This window comes from Bufo gargarizans, chromosome 8 (genome assembly GCF_014858855.1).
Source record: "Bufo gargarizans isolate SCDJY-AF-19 chromosome 8, ASM1485885v1, whole genome shotgun sequence".
Taxonomy (NCBI): Eukaryota; Metazoa; Chordata; class Amphibia; order Anura; family Bufonidae; genus Bufo; species Bufo gargarizans.
In genome coordinates, this window is record NC_058087.1 from 56623575 (window position 1) to 56639862 (window position 16288).

Below are 16288 nucleotides of genomic sequence, written 5' to 3' on the forward strand. Positions count from 1 at the left end.
AAGGGAAGGGGCGTCCTGCCCCCTGCTGTCCTAGGATCCTTCCATGTTACCTGTACCTTTGGTGGAGGCTCGGGCTCCTTGGTTCCCCAGGACTGGTTTCTTGTAGGGCCGAGGCGTCACACAGACTTTTGTCATGCGGCCATCGCAGTCATGTGACAAAGTCCGGGTGCGGCCCCGACCTACAGCAGGTATGTGCCCCCCATAATAAGGTCCTAATGCTGAGATCTCGTTCCAGGCTCCGTCTGTGGAATATGAGCCGTTGAGATGGAGAACGCCGGCCCCGTGATCGCAGCGCACAAGAAGGAGGCGAAGACGTCCATTCTGGAGGGGAACGGCTACTCGGACATTGGGAAGAAATCCGGGGTCCTGAACTCATCACCAGGAGGTACGAGATCTACATGTCTAATGTATAGACCCTGAGATGAAGACACCGCGGGAAGTCCTGGACTCGTCCTCCTGTATGATATCTGTGTCCAGGAAAGCTGGGTGACCAGCAAAATGACTGCCATTACAGCCCCTACAAGGACTGTCACCCACATCTCTCCAGATTCCCCAAAAAGTGGGGTGACCTTCACTGTGGGCGCTGCAAGGACACGACTATTGTTACCCAGCTTTCCCAGGAACAGATCTATAGAAGACGACCCTATGACTTCCACTTACTACAGACCTTATAGCAACCATAGTGAATGTATCGCGTGTGCTGCCCTCGGACTGTATCACACATGGTAGGCTTAGATACACAGCACAGCAGACAGTATCACACAGAAAAGGATTAGATACACAGCTCAGCAGACAGTATCACACAGGATAGGATTAGATACATGGTCTCAGCAGACAGTATCACACAGAAAAGGATTAGATACACAGCTCAGCAGACTGTATCACACAGGACAGGATTAGATACACAGCTTAGCAGACGGTATCACACAGGATAGGATTAGATACACAGCTCAGCAGACAGTATCACACAGGATAGGATTAGATACACAGCTCAGCAGACAGTATCACACAGGATAGGATTAGATACACAGCTCAGCAGACAGTATCACACAGGATAGGATTAGATACACAGCTCAGCAGACAGTATCACACAGGACAGGATTAGATACACAGCTCAGCAGACAGTATCACACAGGATAGGATTAGATACAAAGCTCAGCAGTCAGTATCACACAGAATAGGATTAGATACACGGCTCAGCAGACAGTATCACACAGGACAGGATTAGATACACAGCTCAGCAGACAGTATCACACAGGATAGGATTAGATACAAAGCTCAGCAGTCAGTATCACACAGAATAGGATTAGATACACAGCTCAGCAGACAGTATCACACAGGATAGGATTAGATACACAGCTCAGCAGACAGTATCACACAGGATAGGATTAGATACACAGCTCAGCAGACAGTATCACACAGGATAGGATTAGATACACAGCTCAGCAGACAGTATCACACAGGATAGGATTAGATACACAGGGTGCACCGTTCCAGGGATTTGGAATACTTTGGAGGTGTCCCGGATGATGTCCTGACTATTCCAGATAAAGGAAAGTGATGGAGTCTTTATGGTGTTTTGAACCCCAGGGTCTCTTGTATCCGAGGACACCATTTGTTCCATGTGATGAATTCCCTTTGTGAAGGAATCTGGGGATCTGACAGGTTTCAGGGGGCGCTTGGCGTTTTATTAGGGGCTGTTCCTAGATAACAGTCTCATGGCTGGGGGGGGGGAGCCTTTGAAGACAGCAGGGGTCGGGCCTGTGGCTTTAATTACCCTTGTGGCAGATGCTGAGGTGTGATTGTACACAGCCGTTAACGCTGCGCTGGATGCTGAGGCTCCTTCCTAATTGATGGTTTCCAGTAATGACCCCTTCCCGCCCTCCTTATCTCCCAGTATCCTCCTAATCTTAGGTTCCTGGACCCTCTGATGACTAAAATCCCTGTTCTAGCAAATGAAATGGAAATTGCTCTGATCAGCATGGAACGGTGTGAATTCCAGACTGATACATTGTAACAAATCATCAGGACAGAGATTTCTGTGTCTGTGATTAGTTCACCACCGGATACACTGTAACGGACCTTCATCTCTAAAAAGATCTTAGGTCAGATGGATTTTTTAAAACTCTAGATGTTAAAAAGGCTTGCCAGTTACTGACAGCTAGCAGAGGTCTTGAAAATGCAAGAAGAAAAATTGAAACAGAAAGTCTGATGAAAAATTTCCAAATGTTTGTTATATTGAGGTTAAGCCTAATTTGCATTAAAACCAAAAAAAGGAATAAATATAAAGCGGGTTTCAAATATCAGGGATTTTTGCACAATTGTTTTAGCGCTTGCTCTTGCCACTTATGTTTTGTAAAGAAGTAAAACCCTATTGGGCCCCTTGCAGACGAGTGTGTCCGGATTAGGTCCGGATGCGCTGCGGATGCGTTCAGTGAAAACTGCTCAATTTTGCAAACCAAGCCATTCAGTTTTGCCTGCAATTGCGTTCAGTTGTTCAGTTTTTTCGCACGGGTGCAATGTGATTTTCAGCGTTTTGCACGCGTGTGATAAACAACTGAATGTTTACAAACAACATCTCTTAGCAACCATCCGTAAAAATCACATCGCTTCCGCACTTGCTTGCGGATGCGATTTTCACGCAGCCCCATTCACTTCTATTGGGGCCAGCGTTGCGTGAAAATCGCAGAATATAGAACCTGCTGTGATTTTTTATGCAACGCAAAAGTGATGCATGAAAACCACCGCTAATGTGCACAGACCCATTTAAATGAATGGGTCCGGATTCCGTGCGGGCGCAATGCGTTCACATCACGCATTGCACCCATGTGGAATTCTCGCTCTTGTAAAAGGGGCCTTATGGTCACACATGGGGACAGTCATCATATCATATCGGGGTTAAAGAATGGCGCAGTGACAGCGATGTTACACATTTGGCTTCTTGCATTAAATATGGTGTCTCCTGCCTGGAACAGAAGCTCTGGGACGCCCCAGTAACCAGCCTCCTGCCCGCTGTACCCGCTCTCATCTCCTGTCGAATGAAGGATGAAAAGCTGAGACATGGCGGTGAGGCACCCGGGCGCAGAACTTACAGCGACTGCATTTGAAGAGTGAGCGGAGAGATGATGAAAGAGACGACTAATCAGTCCTAAAAAGCCCATAAAAGGATCCTAATAAATAAGTCACGGTGACCCGCGGGGAGAAGGGGCCGTCGTCAGCCGTCTGCAGTTAGGTTTCATGTTAATTATGGGTTCAGGGTGAAAGAAATGCTAAATTATTCTGATGGGAGGATTGTGTGCTCCAGTACAGGCTCTGCTGGGACTTCTAGTTCTCCAGCCTAAAATCGGGAACAGATAGAATAAGGACGGAGGCAAAAGCAGGAAATCAAGTTATCATTGAGTCTATGGGACAATCACTCGGCGGTCTATTCATTTCTAGTCTTGGACCTTGCGGTAAAAGATGTGACCCCCGGAGGGTTCTTCTAACTCCAGAGATCCTCCCAAAAGTACTATAACGTTCTACATTTTAGTGTTTCAAGATCTCTGCTTGTTGACAGTGAATGGGAAAAATCCAGAGACTGTAAACCTGACTTTGTTATATATTTTTTTTTTTTTTATCCAATCTAAAAATCTTGAAATGGGTGAGGAATTATTTGCATGAGTGTTAAGGGGCACTCTAACTGCTCCTAGTCTGGGGCAGCAAACTGAATCTTTGCCCCGGACGTGGAGTCTGAGGACGATCAGGTGTGAAGTCATCCACGTGGTTACAACGTATCATCTTGCATCATGAATCCGATCTCTGCCGCTACATTGTAATGACTTCCTGTTGGATTCAGTTTAGTGGTCATTTAATTAGCGGAGTCCTGAGTCCCCAGACCGCGAGAGCCGCGTTCAGCCGCTTCCCCTGGACAGAGAAGGGTTAACAGCGGTGATCTGATTTATGGCCACCACAGGAAGAGCTGAGCGTTTAATCTCTGCGCAGTTTTCTGCTCTCCAAATTCTGTCACTTCTGATTTCTACGGGACGCGGCGGAATAACGGCCTGGTGCGTATCCAGACTGTGCATGTTTAATGGCGGCTATATTCAGATTGTTAGCACGTTCGTCATGTGTAAGTGGCTTCCTCCGGGCGAGCGCCATTAATGCTGTCCTTTATTTTACTCGCTTGTCTGCCGTTATTTATTTCTCACACTTTCCCGGTCTTTCGGAGAACACGGCTAATGCAGATTTTTAATGTGTTATTTACACACAAAATAACCTATTTACAACCGCCAGGACGGCGCAGGGTGCACTGCGCTCACTGCCGCGCGTCCTATCTGGCTGAATAATCTGGGTCGCTAATAGAACCATTTATCACGGGGCCGGCAATTTATTTGGTGCGAGCTGCTGAGGTGTCGGAGCAGCTGATCTATGGGGGCAACTCACAATTTACAGACTGGATTTTAGTAACTTCTGGGGCTCATTACCTAAAGGAAGATATCAATAGAATCCCCCGTTATAGCATCTTTATATACTGTTTGCTGCAGAGAAAGCTGGGTGATACCCATAGCAGAATCTGTCACCTGGCCATGTTCATTGCAGCAATGGAGGCAATGCATCTATAGACTTGACTTACAGGACTCTGGGAAAGCTGGGTGACAACAATCATGGGAGCTTTCCTGGCAGCCTGTCACGGATGGTGTTGCAGAAAACTAGAAGACAACAAATGAAGATCCGACTGACTTGATCCCAAACTAAGGAACATAAGGGTGAGGCCTGTAAAAGCCCTAGCACTCTCCCTGACTTCTCAGCCCATGCAAAGATCTGTATGATAGATAATTGCCCTCGTGCCTCGACTGAATGACACCTGAACACCCTATAATAGTGAGGGGACTCGACCACCGGCTCCCTACACTTAATACGGAGGGAGTCAGGGTCACCTAGGATCAAGCCAACAGGAAACCACAAATGAATGAACAGACTTATCTGTAGAAGACTCAGTAGTAGCATCCAGCATGCACACAATCCAGGAAGTTGTATAAACCGCAAAGTGATGCAGTATGGGAGGGGATTTAGGCCTCTTTCACACGGGCGTCATGTTTTTTGCCCGGATAAGAGCCGCGTGCGTTGCGGGAAAATGCGCAATTTTCCCGCACGAGTGCAAAACATTGTCATGCGTTTTGCACTCGCGTGAGAAAAATCGCGCATGTTTGGTACCCAAACCCGAACTTCTTCACAGAAGTTCGGGCTTGGGATTGATGTTCTGAAGATTGTATTATTTTCCCTTATAACATGGTTATAAAGGAAAATAATAGCTTTCTGACTACAGAATACATAGTATAATAGTGCTGGAAGGGTTAAAAAAATAAAAAAGTTAACTCACCTTATCCTCTTGTTCGCGTAGTTCGTTCCCGGTCTGTTCTTTGCTAGCTGTGGGCTTGGGCTGAATGACCTGTGGTGACGTCAGATCACATGCTTCAATCACATGGTCCATCGCCATGGTGATGGAGCATGTGATCTGACGTCATCAAAGGACCTTTAGCCCAAGCCCACAGCTAGCAAAGAACAGACCGGGAACGAACTACGCGAACAAGAGGATAAGGTGAGTTAACTTTTTTATTTTTTTTAACCCTTCCAGCACTATTATACTATGTATTCTGTAGTCAGAATGCTATTATTTTCCCTTATAACCATGTTATAAGGGAAAATAATACAGTGAATAGACTGTCACATAGAACCCATGCGTGAAAATCGCACCGCATCCGCACTTGCTTGCGGATGCTTGCGATTTTCACGCAGCCCCATTCACTTCTATGGGGCCTGCGTTGCGTGAAAAACGCACAAAATAGAGCATGCTGCGATTTTCACGCAACGCATAAGTGATGCGTGAAAATCACCGCTCATGTGAACAGCCCCATAGAAATGAATGGGTCAGGATTCAGTGCGGGTGCAATGCGTTCAACTCACGCATCGCACCCGCGCGGAAATCTCGCCCGTGTGAAAGGGGCCTTAAAGGGAAGCAATCAGTGCAACTAGATGACAGCTGAGAGAGGGAAACGAGATGACAAAACGAAACAAAAGAACCTCAAGCAAGAGGTTCTGAAGAACGTCTGTCAGAGCTTCTCAGATATCTGGTGGTGACACATCCCTGAGCATCCAGACTGCTAGGGACGGCTCTACCTGCCACCATTCAGATCTGGTCTCTAGCAAAGCTGGGTAGTAGCCTCCATGGGAGCCATATAGGGCAGCACTTCCAAGAACTGATCTAGAACTTTCTAGTAACTTTTGGGCGATTCAAGGAATTACGATCACTTGAGATTTATGTTCTTTCAGGGGAAATTGCCTTTTATGGTGAAATTAAAAAAGAAAATATATAAAATCAGGGCAGAAGAAGATGGCGCCCAGCCCTGAACTCTTCTCCACCTGCTGGGGGGCTCTGGGCGACATGGAGAGCACACAGGGGCGTAACTACCATAGCGGCAGACCATGCGACTGCTATGGGGCCCAGGGCAAGAGGGGGCCCAGTTGCGATAATCTCCTCTTCTACTGGGGTTTGAAAACTTGGTCAGGACTCCACCCTCTAAAGCAAACTGCGGCCCTCCAGCTGTTGCAAAACTACAACTCCCAGCATGCCCGAACAGCCTACAGCTATCAGCCTACAGCAGGGCATTGTGGGAGTTGTAGTTTTACAACAGCTGGAGGGCCGCAGTTTGAGCATGCCTGCTCTAAAGAAACAACTTTTAGCAAATGAGGCAGTGGAAAAAATGACCCAAGGGTCATAGAAAGGGGTTTAGGCGGAAACCCTTCTGTCCTGTGTGGGGGGCCTGGTTTCATCCTTGCTGTGGGGCCCTTACTTCTCTATGTACACTACTGGTTGCACATATAGGTTTGATGTTTTTTAAATGCTGCATTTGCAGTTTGTTTCTATTTATTTTTTAGCAAAAATTGTTTCCGTAATATGTTACACACTGACGGGAAATAAAAAAAAAAAAAGAAAACAGCCGCGAATCCTGCATTGAGTCTCTGGCCTTGTGTTTTTTGTTTTTTTATTTCAAATCGCCGCATGCTCTAGGTGTGGTATTTTTTCAGATATTTTCTCATAAACCTTATATGAAAAAAAAAGTCTGAAAAAATGTGTGACAGCAGAAGCCATCCCGAAAGAACTGTAAAAACCGTCAGTATTTCATGGAATTTTTTTTACAAACCAAAGGGAAAACTAAGAGCGCCGTTACACAATTTTTTTCTGATGTTTAATGCCATTTTTTTTCTAAACAAATCAGTTTTTTTCGCCTCTAGAGAAAATAAAAAGTGGCACCAAATATGACAGATGCAAAAAAAGTCAGGAAAAACGCCACTAGAAGCTTGAGTGTGAACCTTCCCCAAGTGCGGAAGCAAACCTTAAGAACCCGTAAGTGTGGCGGGTTATTAGCCACAGAAGTCAACGATCCTTTAATCTACTTGTGGATAAAATGGCTTTTTCATTGCTCACATCTCGGGAGGACGGGGCTTTGGCAGATCTACAGATCTCCGCAGCTTTTCATGGAGCATTATCCCTTTAATCCAGTTCCTTAAGCGCCGGCGAGTCAAGAGGGGATTCTTTGTGCGACGCGTCGTTACTGTATGGGGAATTCACACCAAGAGTCCCGAAACTCTAGAAACAATATTGTTACATTGTAGCAGTTCTGTCCAGGCCAGTAAATCGTAGAAAGTGGAAAGCTCTGCAACTGTGTGCTTCAGTGCCAATGACATCAACATCTCTGCTTGCTGACAGTCTCATGCAGTTAGTGTGTCATCCCTCTACCATTCCCCATTTTTCCCCGCTCCTATAAACACGTCACCCAGAGCCTCTGCCATGTGGCACACAATCTGGGCATGGATCCGGTAATTATCATTTTCCAGTACAGGCCCGGCTCATTACTGTGCGACTTTGTTTGCAGTTTATGCAAGGCCAGCAATGTTCTCCGGAGAACCTCAACAACCCAGAGTCCGAAGGAGGCGACAACCTCAAAGTAATAGGTTCCATGAGCTGCACATTCTTCTCGCTCGTCCTCGGAAACATCTAGAAAGCTTGAAACCAGAGAGTGGAAACATAAGTGACCACCAGCCTCAGCGGGAACCTCCGGACCTCCACCCACTATGGAAGGTGGAGCTCGGGACGTTCTGTTCAGTGGTCTCCCACCTGTGGGTAGTTATGGCCTAACTACAAGTCCTAACATGAACCCATCATGAGTGATACCATAGCTGGAGACCACCGATGTAAAGATTTTGAGATCTCAGAGATTCTGTGTAAAAGATACTATGATGGAGTCGGGTTGGGTCGGCCTTCACTGAGCCGGTACCTTCCTCTTCTCTGGAGTCTTCAGGCTTCTTTATGGTTCCTGTGGTTGTCTCCTTCTTGTTGTTTTTTTGGCCTCTTCAGAAATTCTCTTCTCCAGTGACCTGGATCTTCTCCTCTGCTTTCAGTGGAAGGTTCTTCTGCTCTGGTCCAGGGTCCGTTAGTTTATTTTTATTCATAGAGAATAAAAAGTGAATACGTTTTTTTCTCAAGATGTTGAGTGTTTTTTTATTTAGTTGGTAGAAGATCCAGCCACTTATCTCCTGCACTACTGAAAGACCAGAAGCCGCTTATCTTCCCACCATTGAAAGACCAGGTGCATGGGGCTGAGCTGATCTGCGTGTAAGGGCTCATGCACATGACCATAACCTGTTTTGCGGTCTGCATTTTACAGAACATTCGGCTCTTAATAGAACTGTCCGATCCTAGTCCATCATGCCGACAAGAACAGGACATGTTCTATACTTCTGCAGGTGCCGCCGAACAGACATACGGATGTGGACAGCGAACAGAGTGCTTTCCGCATCTTTTGCGGCCCCATTGAAGTGAATGTGTTAACCTCCGAGAAGAGGAACTGAACGCCTCTGGTGCCTGCTTGAAGGACCTGGATGAGTTGGGTGAAAACTCTTAGAATGGGAGCGTGTCGTGACCGAAGGGGGACCCACGTGACGCAGGAAAAGGGAGGCGAGAAAAGGACCTGGCGGTCCGGGAAGGAAAATTACCCTGGCAGCAGGGGTTGACTGAAGAGGCGTCACTGGGTGGACCTGGCGTGCTCAGAAGTGCCTATAAAGAATGTGAATGGGTGGACAGAGACAGAGCGGGCCTGGGCGATCCAGGACGACAGAGACAGAGCGGGCCTGGGCGATCCAGGACGACAGAGACAGAGCGGGCCTGGGCGATCCAGGACGACAGAGACAGAGCGGGCCTGGGCGATCCAGGACGACAGAGACAGAGCGGGCCTGGGCGATCCAGGACGACAGAGACAGAGCGGGCCTGGGCGATCCAGGACTACAGAGACAGAGCGGGCCTGGGCGATCCAGGAGGACAGAGACAGAGCGGGCCTGGGCGATCCAGGAGGACAGAGACAGAGCGGGCCTGGGCGATCCAGGACGACAGAGACAGAGCGGGCCTGGGCGATCCAGGACGACAGAGACAGAGCGGGCCTGGGCGATCCAGGATGACAGCAAGAAGATGAGCCTGAGTGAACCAGGAAAACTAAAGACACGAGCCTGGGTGATCCAGGAGGAAGGAGACAAGCGAGCCTGGGCGGTCCAGGTAGACTACGTATGGCGAGTGGGAGCAAAACGATACTGTAGAAATAGTAAAACAACCTGTATAAGATACTGTTAAGCTCTTGGAGGCACCTCTGTCCCTGACTCCATCCCAGGTGACAGATAATGATGGACACCATTTTGGCACCTGATAGACCCCATTGTAAGTCAGGCTACTTTTATACTCGCGTCTTGTGCGGATCCGTCATGGATCTGCACAGACGGATCCGTTCAGATAATACAACCGTCTGCATCCGTTCAGAACGTATCCGTTTTTATTATCTGTAACATGGCCAAGACGGATCCATTTGCTATTGTGTCAGTGAAAACGGATCCGTCCCTATTGACTTACATTGTGTGTCAGGACGGATCCATTTGGCTCAGTTTTGTCAGACAGACACCAAAACGCTGTAGGCGGCCTCCAGAGCGGAATGGAGATGAATCGGAGGCAAAGTGATGCATTCTGAGTGGATCCTTATCCATTCAGAATGTATTAGGGCAGAACTGATCCGTTTTGGACCGCTGAGCCCTGAACGGATCTCAGAAACGGAAATCCAAAACGCTAGTCTGAAAGTAGCGGCGCAATGGCTGCTTTTTATGTCCATTGGAGCCTCTATTGCAGATTTTGGCACAATTGTTTCTGGCAAAGTGATGGACAAGTTGTCAGAACCTGACAAACCCCATTTTAAAGGGGTTGTCCGGGTTCAGAGCTGAACCCGGACATACCTCCATTTTCACCCAGGCAGCCCCCTGACTCGAGCATTGGAGCAAGTTCATGCTCCGATGCTCTCCTTTGCCCTGCGCTAAATTGTGCAGGGCAAAGGCATTTTTAGGAGTTCCGGTGACGTACCGGGGCTCTCCATGGGGCTGACAGGAACCCCGGTGACGTCACTGGCACTGAAGGGTGGGATTTAGCTCTGCCCTAGCCAGTAAAATGGCTAGGGCAGAGCTAAAGCCCGCCCCTCAGAGCCGGTGACGTCACCAAACACACTGCCGGGCGGAAGTTACCGCCCGGCAGTGTGTTATTGAAAACAAAAGAGCCCGTGCCCTGCGCGATTTAGCGCAGGGCACAGGAGCGCATCGGAGCATGAGATGCTCCGATGCTAGGCTCAGGGATGCTGCCGGGGTGAAAATAAGGGTATGTCTGGGTTCAGCTCTGAACCCGGACAACCCCTTTAAGTCATCGAGCATCAGCGGTGTTTGTCATGTGACATTTTAAGGAGCCTCGATGTAGTAGGGTAACAGATGGGAGTAGTCTGGGATGTAGAGGATAAGGGAGTAGTAGTCTTGGATGTAGAGGATGGAGTAGTAGTCTTGGATGTAGAGGACGGGGGAGTAGTCTTGGATGTAGGGGACGGAGGAGTAGTCTGGGATGTAGGGGACGGAGGAGTAGTCTGGGGTGCAGGGGACGGGGGGAGTAGTCTGGGGTGCAGGGGACAGGGGAGTAGTCTGGGATGTAGGGGACGGGGGAGTAGTCTGGGGTGCAGGGGACGGGGGAGTAGTCTGGGGTGCAGGGGTCGGAGTAGTAGTCTGGGGTGCAGGGGTCGGAGTAGTAGTCTGGGGTGCAGGGGACGTGGGAGTACTCTGGGATGCAGGGGACGGGGGAGTAGTCTGGGGTGCAGGGGACGGGGGAGTAGTCTGGGGTGCAGGGGTCGGAGTAGTAGTCTGGGGTGCAGGGGTCGGAGTAGTAGTCTGGGGTGCAGGGGACGTGGGAGTACTCTGGGATGCAGGGGACGGGGGAGTAGTCTGGGGTGCAGGGGACGGGGGAGTAGTCTGGGGTGCAGGGGACGGGGGAGTAGTCTGGGGTGCAGGGGACGGGGGAGTAGTCTGGGGTGCAGGGGACGGGGGAGTAGTCTGGGGTGCAGGGGACGGGGGAGTAGTCTGGGGTGCAGGGGACGGGGGAGTAGTCTGGGATGCAGGGGACGGGGGAGTAGTCTGGGATGCAGGGGACGGGGGAGTAGTCCAGGGTGATTACCATGGCTCTAAGGTAGGTTGTGTGCAGGGTCCCACGAGATGTAAGGTGTGCAGCTCAAGGCCTGGAAGAACCACTGGTCCGCTGCATCTAGAACCTCTGCCTCCAGAGTCATCACCTTCTATAAAATCTGTTTGGTGCTCGTCCTGATGACAGACCCTCTGCTGGCTTTGTTGCCCCCCGGTATAACAGACTTCACTGATACAAAGATTTAATGGCAGATTCTGCAGACAGTCCCTGAGAACACAATGTCCTCTGGTTCTGCTGACCTGCGCTAAATTACAGATATACGGCTCTCCGGGGATCCTGAGCGGTTACGGGATCAATCATCTGCACAAAAGAAGAAGGTCACGGAGCTTCCAGAAAAGTAAAAAGGAGACTTTTCGAGGAAATATAATATAATAATAAAAGTCTTTATCATGGCGGCCAAATAGGATCTGACTGTGACCCAGCTTTCCTTGTGTCCTGACTGGCAAAGCTGCCGCATCACTAGGAGCAGAACTAAAACCACATGCTAATGCGGATTTATTAAATTTTGGATGGAGAATCTGCACCCGGCACCTCTGGGGTGTCACTCCCTATAAACCTCATGGTGTTGGTGGATTTCGGGCGGGGGGGGGATCTCTTTCTCCATTCTGCAGGAATTCGGTAATTGTTTGCAGATCAGCAGCAGCACATGGTGACCCCGGGAGCATCCTAAGTTTAGTTCTTGCAGAAATAGCCACTTGTGGGTGACACGTGTCTTCAGGGAAACCATGTGCTGTTAACCCTGACGAGGCTGGACTGACATGGCTTCATTACAGAGGCTGACGGGGACGGGGGATGCGTAAGGGATTAATGATAGTCCACAAGTTGTTCTACAAAAGATACATGTATCATATATACGGAAACTATATACACCTTGTTACATGCTGTTTACTATCATATACACATTACATATACTATTATATACACATTATATACACAGTGAAGTCCCATTATTCTAACCGTCATGGACAGCAGGTAGACGGGCCCGGAGTGACTCCATAAGGTCCTGGTAGGATGTCACAGGGATCTGGAGCCATGCTGACTGCAGTGCATCCCACAGCTGCCGGATGTGCATATAAGGGGTGTGATAGGCTGTCTGCACACATATCCCTTGGTGGGTATATAAGATGTGTGATAGGCTGTCTGCACACATATCCCTCGGTGGGTATATAAGAGGTGTGTTAGGCTGTCTGCACACATATCCCTCAGTGGGTATATAAGGGGTGTGATAGGCTGTCTGCACACATCCCTCGGGGGGTATATAAGGGGTGTGATAGGCTGTCTGCACACATATCCCTCGGGGTGTATATAAGGTGTGATAGGCTGTCTGCACATATATCCCTCGGTGGGTATATAAGGTGTGTGATAGGCTGCCTGCACACATATACCTCGGTGGGTATATAAGGTGTGATAGGCTGTCTGCACACATATCCCTCGGTGGGTATATAAGGAGTGTGATAGGCTGTCTGCACACATATCTCTCGGTGGGTATATAAGGTGTGATAGGCTGTCTGCACACATATCCCTCAGTGGGTATATAAGGTGTGATAGGCTGTCTGCACACATATCTCTCGGTGGGTATATAAGGTGTGATAGGCTGTCTGCACACATATCCCTCGGTGGGTATATAAGGGGTGATAGGCTGTCTGCACACATATCCCTCGGTGGGTATATAAGGTGTGATAGGCTGTCTGCACACATATCCCTCGGTGGGTATATAAGGGGTGATAGGCTGTCTGCACACATATCCCTCGGTGGGTATATAAGGGGTGATAGGCTGTCTGCACACATATCTCTCGGTGGGTATATAAGGGGTGATAGGCTGTCTGCACACATAAGTTGATTACCATATAACTTTGTTCTAATACTGTACGGAGCAGGAGCTCCTTGCAGTATTAGAATGTATTGGCTCTGATGAGCCAAAGTTATTGCTTGTAATACCACTTGGAACCGAAACCGAGTTCAGGAAACGTTTATTATTTTTTTTACAGTAAAAGTTAATTTATGAAGTTATTGCGACTTTGCGAAGCAATAACTTTGGCTCATCGGAGCCAATACATTCTAATACTGTACTGAGCTCCTGCACCTGCTCCGTACAGTATTAGAACAAAGTTTTATGCGAATCGACTTTGGATGTTTCATCCGAAGTCGATTCACTCATCCCTAGTCAGAATAATGAGACTCAACTGTAGATATACATTGCAGGGGGTCAGTCACCAGGGAATTCCTGTTACACCCGGCCCGCTGCCTCGCAGGGCGAGCTCAGCCGGGTGTAATGAGATCTTTCACTCCTTTGCTTCATTCTGGAGAAAAGGTACTTTTAATGCATATGCAAATGAGCAGTTTAGTGTCCCGAGGGCGGGTTTGAGGCACTCTGTGCACCCTCGCCTCCTCCTGGCTCCTCGAAAGGCCAGGCTCCTGTAGTCATCCCGCTTGGCCCAAACAATCAAGAAGAAGAGGATGCGGATGTCTTTGGAGTGTGAGAGGAAAGTGGAGAACCCGGAGGAAACCCACGACAACATGGGGAGAACATACAAACTCCATGCAGATGTCCTTAGTCAGATTCAAGCCTAAGACCCCAGTGCGGCAAGACTCCAGTGCTAACCACTGAGCCATCGCTAACCACTGAGCCACCCTGACAATAAATATGGGCGTTCTCTGTTTGATTCAGGATCCTAGTGTTTCTAGTGGTAAATCTACCCCATCCGTGGCACCAGACCCAGAGTCGTGAAGAACCATCTGACCGCTATCAGTGATTATGTCTGAGCCTGGTAATTGCTTATTAAGCGATTTCCTACTGTCACCTGTGTCAGTATAAACTGCTCCATTCTGTGACCTTGGTTTCTTAGCAGATCCCTCCATGTCCCTATTTGGCTGCATGATGTGTCGCTCCCTCGTTATCCCCCTGTTAAGTGCTGTCAGTGACAGATGTAAGCCCGTCAGATGAGTCCCGGGCCCGGCTAATACCTCAGGTATTCAGCGCCTCCTGCATTAGGCTGCAGGGTTCCTGCCAGGAGAAGCATTTGGCGGCTGCAGGAGATAACTTGTCTGGAGGGGAAATGTCATTTCAGCTTTGGGTTTTTGATGCGAGCTCATACTTTTCACATTTCCTTAAGGAGAGAGATTACTTGGTTTTGGCTGCGCATCTGAAACCGCTCTCAGCCCACACACAAGTCTCCACGTAAGCAGACGGCGTCCTCCTCATAAGCTGAGGTGGTCAGGGAATCCATCGGGAGATCAGACACTTAGAAAGCAAGGAGGGAATGAGGCTTCTGGACCTCAGAGATGGAGAAGACAAAAGTGCAAAACTGAGACCTGAAGATAACTAATGACGATCAATGAGAATAAACCTGATCCCCCCCCCCCCCCTCGCTCCCAGCCCGAACTGAACCTCATACTGAAGTATTATATGGAATCCTCTTTCAATGGTTGTGTCCTTATTTCAACTCCAGTTTCGAGTTCCATGTGTAATCAATGAACAGAAGACGTTTAGCAACATTGTAAATACATTACATTACTTATCCTGCACTGATCCTGAGTTACATCCTGTATTATACTCTAGAGCTGCACTCACTATTCTGCTGGTGCAGTCACTGTGTACATACATTACTTATCCTGTACTGATCCTGAGTTACATCCTGTATTATACTCCAGAGCTGCACTCACTATTCTGTTAGAACAGCACTGATAACCTGTGTACCAGTGACTTGTATGGAGATGTATGTTATTTGCTGGAATATCTCGGATTACTCGGTTCTCAGAGGTTGTTTAATCCCGGCAGCTCCTGGTATTAGCGCACAGGTAGAGCAGACGCCAGAGAGTCTCGTGGCAAAGGGCGAGGCCGGGAAGAGCTCATCACCTGCAGCTACAGGCAGTTCACCGGGTAATGAGCTGTCACTCAGTGTAATGTGAGCTGCGGGAAAGGCCTTCCTGATACAATGTGTCTCTATAAGAGCTCATGCATACGACCGCTGGGTGTGTTTTTTTCCGGTCCGCAAATTGCGGATCCACAAAACACGGATACCGGCCAAGTGCATTCCGCATTAATAATAGGACTTGTTCTATTTTTTTGCAGAACATCCATACGGACACGGAACGGACCCTTTGGAGTGAATGGTTCTCCATATGGGCCCCCTAAAAACTGGAATACAGAATAAAAATACGTTTATGTCCATGAGCCCTTAATGAGTGTATAATATTCATCCAGCTTGTAATAAGACTAAATAATTCTGTATTACAGTGATCCCTCCCCTTTATCGAGGCCCCTCCCCCTCCACCCATGTAATGCAGTTCTCTGATAATCATCCTTTTCTTTCTTGTCCTTGATGTAATCACCCCTCCATGTGCAGCTGATCTGGTGCTTGTACAGTCAGAGCTTCAGTGTAAAGCATGGGGGCACAATGTAGCTGCCTGAGCCTGTAATGAGACAAGAGGTGGATTTTAGACTAGACCAGACTGCAGCTATGTTGGAGTTATTGATCATCGCTGTGCCTTAGGCCTCATGCACACGACCGTTCAGTTTTTTGTGGTCCGCAAATTCCAGATCCGCAAAACGCGGAAGCCACCCATGTGCCTTCCGCAATTTTCGGAACGGAACAGCGGCACATTGTAGAAATGCCTATTCTTGTCCGCAAAGCGCGGACAAGAATAGGACATGTTATATTTTTTTTTGCGGGGCTACGTAACGGAGCAACGGATGCAGACAGC

General features: G+C 48.5%; 1 protein-coding gene across 2 annotated transcripts in view; it reads left to right on the forward strand.

The window, feature by feature from the left end:
* The window catches only part of GLI2 (GLI family zinc finger 2), a 94464-nt gene that overhangs the window by 22779 nt on the left and 55397 nt on the right, over positions 1–16288 (forward strand). For both annotated transcript variants that reach the window (XM_044304310.1, XM_044304311.1), the window contains exon 2: positions 236–385. In XM_044304310.1, the coding sequence (XP_044160245.1) occupies positions 265–385 (121 nt within the window). In that variant the 5' untranslated portion in view covers positions 236–264. The remainder of the gene's footprint in view (positions 1–235; positions 386–16288) is intronic.